Here is a 5,621-nt window from a genome sequence, read left to right on the forward strand (position 1 = left end):
TCCTGATAAGACTTCGATTTCCCTGATTTTTTTCCATCTTTGAAATTATTAATAGAACATTTTTAGCAAAAATTGTCAGGCTCAGATCCTTAGCTGCTGCAAGATGTTCAGGGAGTGACATCAAATTGCATTAGCTAGGGATCTGACCCACAACTCCTATGGAGATATGCTGATTTACACCACCCGGGGATCTGGCTCATTGACTACAATGGGTCTATGGACATTTACACTGGCTAGTGATCTGGATCTCTAAGCCCATTGCAGCTAGTTCAATTTACACAAACTGAGGTCCTGGTCTATTGTTTCCAATGGAGTTCTACTGATTTACACCAACCGGTCCCATAGACTTCATTAAGGATTCTGACCCTTGGTCTGTGATTTATTTCTGAACACAATTTTTCATGATTGAGCATATATATATGCTCTGTCTGACATATTGAAATCAGGTTTCTAAAAGAAATCATCATTCAAAAATATAAATCATGCCTCTATTTTCTTCCCTGGTAACAGCATTCTCCTCATCAGTCTCCTGATGGCCTTTTTCATCTCGGCATTTCTCAGCGTGTAGATCATTGGATTCAGCATTGGGGTGATTAGAGTGTACAAGACTGAGACCAACTTGTCCATGGGGAATTTCCTGAAGGGTCGAGCATAGATGAAGATGCCAGGAATGAATATTAAGCTCACAACTGTCATCTGCGTTCCACAGGTGACCAAAGCCTTGTGCTTCCCCTCTGTGACATGTGTCCTTATCTCAACTAAGATGACGGTGTATGAAGTGAGTAGAAAGATGAAGACTATTATGAGAAGCAGCCCACCGTTGAAGACCATCAATAGTTCAATCAAGTAGGTGTCAGTGCAGGCCAGTTTGATGATTTGTGGGACATCACAGTAGAAATTGTCTAGGACATTAGGCCCACAGAACGGTAACTGGAGGATCAGTTCAATCTGTACAATAGAGTGAGCAAACCCACCCAGCCATGCCAGTGCCACCAACCCCACACATACACCTCGGTTCATGATAGTCAAGTATTGCAGTGGTTTATAGATAGCCACGTACCGATCGACTGCCATCACCACAAGACAAAAAGTCATTGCAGCACCGATGAAATGGAAGAAGAATATCTGGAGGAGGCACTCATTGAACGAGATGATATTGCACTGAGAGAGGAGACCTGACAGCAGTTTGGGGGCATTGACTGAAGAGTCGCTGACATCTAGGAAAGCCAAGTTGGCCAGCAGAAAGTACATCGGAGTGTGCAGCTGGTGGTCGGTAATCACGGCAACAATGATGGTGAAGTTTCCCACCCAGGTTGTCACGTAGACTATGAAGAAGACAACAAAGAGAAAAGACTGTAGCTTACGATTCTGAGTGAAGCCTACGAGAACAAATTCTGTCACTGTGGTGTTGAAATTCTGCTGTTCCATTTTGTGTCCTTAAAATATATCTGCAAATTGAACAGAAATACTATTACTGCTACTCCTAATGTTTTTATAATCTCCCCCTTAAAGTTACGCATATAACATTTATTTTAAACCCACATCAACAAACCAAGGTGGTTTGGGAATTTTCTTATATTTCTAAATTAAACAGTACATCCTCATCCCCACTTAAGGGGAACCCTGATACAGCAGATGATTGTCATTTCACCAATACCGATCTTCAGTGTTGGGGTACTTGGAATAAGGGGGGTTGGCCTGCCCACCAAAGAATTCCTCTGGTAACCATTGTGTTCATTCCTATTCCTGCAGCCCTGGGGCTCTAGACCTCCCTGATTTTCTTTTTCAGCATCCAGGTTTGGGATCTTCAGTCTGTTTTCCCCTCTTCTTTTCTTTTTTTATATTTCAGGTTACCCCATTTTTTCCTACTGTACAATTGGGGATGAGAATGTGAAAAAGTGTGAGAAAACCACAACACTCTCACATGGATGTGTGGGGATGTAACACTTGATTATTACCTGTTCTGTTAGTTCCCTCTGAGGCACCTGGCATTGGCCACTGTCAGAAGACAGGATACTGGGCTAGATGGACCTTTGGTCTGACCCAGTCTGGCTGTTCTTATGTTCTTACATTTTACCATTTGAAATGCAAGAAGTGAAAATAGTGGCTCCCAATGAAATGAAAAGTTTCATTTTATTTTGACATGTTCTAAAGAAAATTTGAGAACATCCATCCCCAAAAGTGATTTTTCCAATCAAAAATCCTGATTCAAACTAATCCTTCTTTTTGAGAGTGACCTATTTTTTTCAAATGAACGTCAACCAGCTCTGAAAATCTCTCACACAGAGAACAGCGCCATGTCACTCCAAGCATGAGCAGCGGGGGAGGATGGCTTTGAGGGTAAACCACTGGTTTGGACTGTGGGGAGCTGCGTTTGGTTTCTGTCCTGCCATAGTCATCTTCTGTGCCCTTGGACAAATCCCATCCCCTCCTGCTCTGGGATTTTCCAAGAGGAATAGGGGTACTAGGGGACCAGTTCTCACTGATTTTCGTAGAGAGTTAGTTTCCTGATTTTTTAGGGTCCTTTGAAAATCACAGCCTCAGTTCTCCCTTTCTACAATGATGCTGCAAGTTTCCGTCTCTTTGCAGGAGTGCCAGGAGGTTAAATACTCTAATGACTGTGAGCACTCAGGTAAAGTATTGATGATGCCAATCATTTGGAGGCGATGAAAATCGGGAGATGGGTGGGTATAGCTGTGGCACTATTCAGAGTTCTCTGAGGCGTCCAAGGTGAATCACTGCCACCTGCTTCCAGCGTGTGAGGGCCTCGTTTGTGTCCAGTAGGGGAAACCCTCCCCAACCACCAACTGCTGGCACCACAAGTCTCCGCTTTGAACTCCACAGGCCCCGCTCTGTCCCAATGCAGGCTAGCAATTTACATAGCCCATTTGTCTCACTTTCAGACACCTGCACTGCAGACTGATCTGCCGCCTCTGTGGAAGACACGCACCCCACCTCAGTTCAACACTGGTCCTAGCACAGGGATCTTAGATGCATCTGTAGTAAAACCACATTGAAGTTTATTGAACAGAGCTAGAGATTCAAATGATAGAGATAGAGATTCAAACGAAAGGAAGTATAAAGGTTTGGAAGCATAAGGTTATGAGTAAAAGAACAAAACAAGAACGTAACTGATAGCATATGCTTATTAACAAGTTCCTTTCCTGCCTAATATTTATAGTCCTTGCAGTGCTTGTCCAGTTCAGAAAGCGAGGATCTACCTTTCATGAAACACCCTCACTGGCAGAGTTTTGCCTCTGTAATGGACAACAACTCTTTCTTCCTCTTTTATACACTTAAGGAGGATTGGTTCTTACCCCAGGGGGCATCTTATTCTGAGACTTTTCTTGGGTTTTTTTTCTTTTGGCTTTGCCATCCTCAAACTGGCACCTGGTCCGTATACGGGCTGCTCTATGGATGTCCATTGTTCTCAATGTTGATAGAGTTAGCCCCACATCCACCTTGCCTCCTGTGATGAAGTTTCACTTCAACAGTTTTGAAACCCAATATCCTACCTGGTACTCTAAAATTACTTCTACAAACATCACAAAATAACCCTTACAATCAGCCAGCTTTTAGCTTTTGGCAGAGACCACACAAAACCCTCTGTAGTGAAATACTGAGAAGATGGTTGGACACAGGGGTAATATACCTGCCTGTGTATGCCTCTGTTTGTCCCCCATCTGTACATATCCGAGATTTGCTACTCTGGTGCTGCTCTTAGGATGAGGATCTCTGAGCAGGAGATCTGTGAGGAATGAATTCATGATCTACAGGTAAGAACTTCTACAGGTTGAGTGAAAGGACCAGAACTATTAGCTCAAACATTGTGGGAAAGCCACCAAACCTCTATACATGCGCTAGCCAGTAAAAGGAAAGACAGAGGCACCCAACATTTGCATAGGATACACTTTCATCACTGTTAGATGTGTGACTTTGGAATATTTCAGACACTCAGGATGGGATTTTCAATGGAACTAAAGAGAGTTAGGTGCACAACCCCCTTTCTAGTAGAAAGAAAAATATAAGAACATAAAAATGTCCACACTAGGTCAGACCAGTATCCTGTTTTCTGACAGTGGTCAATGCCAAGTGCTTCAGAGGTAATGAACAGAAGAGGTTATCATCAAGCGATCCTTCCCTGCTTATCCAATCTAATAGGGACCGGGGCCAGACTGGATCATCAAAAATTCCAATCATCCGTAGAGCTTCATCCCCAGTTCAGTTAACACACAGAGCCGGATAATGGAGACTCTGGTAAAGAGGATTCTAAGAACATAAGAGCAATCATCCTGGGTCAGACCAAAGGTCCACCTAGCCCAGTATCCTGTCTTCTGACAGTGGCCAATGCCAGGTATTTCAGAGGGAATGAAAAGAACAGGTAATCATCAAGTGTCGCCCATTCCCAGCTTTGGGCAAACAGAGGCTAGGGACACCATCTCTGTCCATCCTGGCTAATGGATGGACCTATCCTCCATGAACTTATCCAGTTCTTTTTTGAACTGTGTTATAGTCCTGGCCTTCACAACATCCTCCCGTCGGGTTACCTTTGTTTGACCCTTTGACCACACTCCTCTTCCTGTTATTTTATTAGCTGTCTCCTGAAATCACTTGGCTTCCAGGTCCTGCGAATCTCCCCCTTAGACTGGGGCGGGGGTGGAACCCTTTAGCAGTAGGCAGGCTTCTGCCCACCCACTTCCTGGATCTCAATAGGAACATCCTCTAGCAAAGGGTTTCACAGACTGACTGTGTGTTGTGTGAAGAAATACTTCCTTTTATTTGTTTTAAACCTGCACCTATTAATTTCATTTGGTGATCTGTAGTCCTTGTGTTATAAGAAGGAGTAAATTAAACTTCCTTATTTACTTTCTCCACACCAGTCATTTAACAGCTAATTTAGACCCCATCATTTTATATGTATATTTGAGATTATGTTTCCCAATGTGCATTACTTTCCATTTATCAACATTGAATTTCATCTGCCATTTTGTTACCCAATCACCCACTTTTGTAACATCCTTTTGTAGCACTTCGCAGTCTGCTTGGGACATCACAATCTTGAGTAGTTTTGTATCTTCTGCAAATTTGGCCCCCTTACTGTTTACCCCCATTTTCAGATCATTATGGTGTTGGGAATCTCACTCTGTTTTTGTCTGCTGATCCAGGCACTTCCCTGGGTTCTTTCTAGTCTTCATTTCTCACCTCCGCCTTGCCCCAGAGATAGATCTTTCAGATCTGGGCAGCAGAGGGTCCTACCATGGTAGAAGCAAAGTGTGAAGACTGGTCTACACCTAAAACATAGGTTGACCTCAGTACTTTGCTCAGGGCTGTGAAAAACTTTATCTTCTATGCAGCGTAGTAAGGTCCACCTAGTCCCCTCTGTAGATGAAGTTAGGTCAACGGAAAAATTCTTCCATCAACCCAACTACCCCCTCTCAGAGAAGTGAATTTGCTACATAGAAGGTAAAACCCCTCCCGTCAATGCAGGAAGCGTCTACACTACAGTGGCACAGCTGCAGTGGAATAGCTGTGCTGCTGAAGCCACTGTCATGTAGACATACCCTGAAAGAGACTGTCACAGATAGTCATGGCAGTAAAGGTTCTGTGCGCCATTTTCCTTC

General features: G+C 43.6%; 1 protein-coding gene across 1 annotated transcript; it reads right to left on the reverse strand.

Annotated features, from left to right (window-relative positions):
- Positions 1–480: 480 nt before the first annotated feature.
- On the reverse strand, positions 481–1,428 carry LOC140897002 (olfactory receptor 4D2-like). The gene has a single exon (XM_073309249.1). The coding sequence runs from the start codon at positions 1,426–1,428 to the stop codon at positions 481–483; it is 948 nt and encodes a 315-aa protein (XP_073165350.1).
- Positions 1,429–5,621: the final 4,193 nt, after the last annotated feature.

The sequence above is a fragment of the Lepidochelys kempii genome, chromosome 13 (assembly GCF_965140265.1).
Source record: "Lepidochelys kempii isolate rLepKem1 chromosome 13, rLepKem1.hap2, whole genome shotgun sequence".
Classification (NCBI taxonomy): Eukaryota; Metazoa; Chordata; order Testudines; family Cheloniidae; genus Lepidochelys; species Lepidochelys kempii.

Bases quoted from the DNA above. Each gene is read 5' to 3' on its own strand.
- LOC140897002 (XM_073309249.1), bottom strand. From the start codon at position 1,428: ATGGAACAGCAGAATTTCAACACCACAGTGACAGAATTTGTTCTCGTA.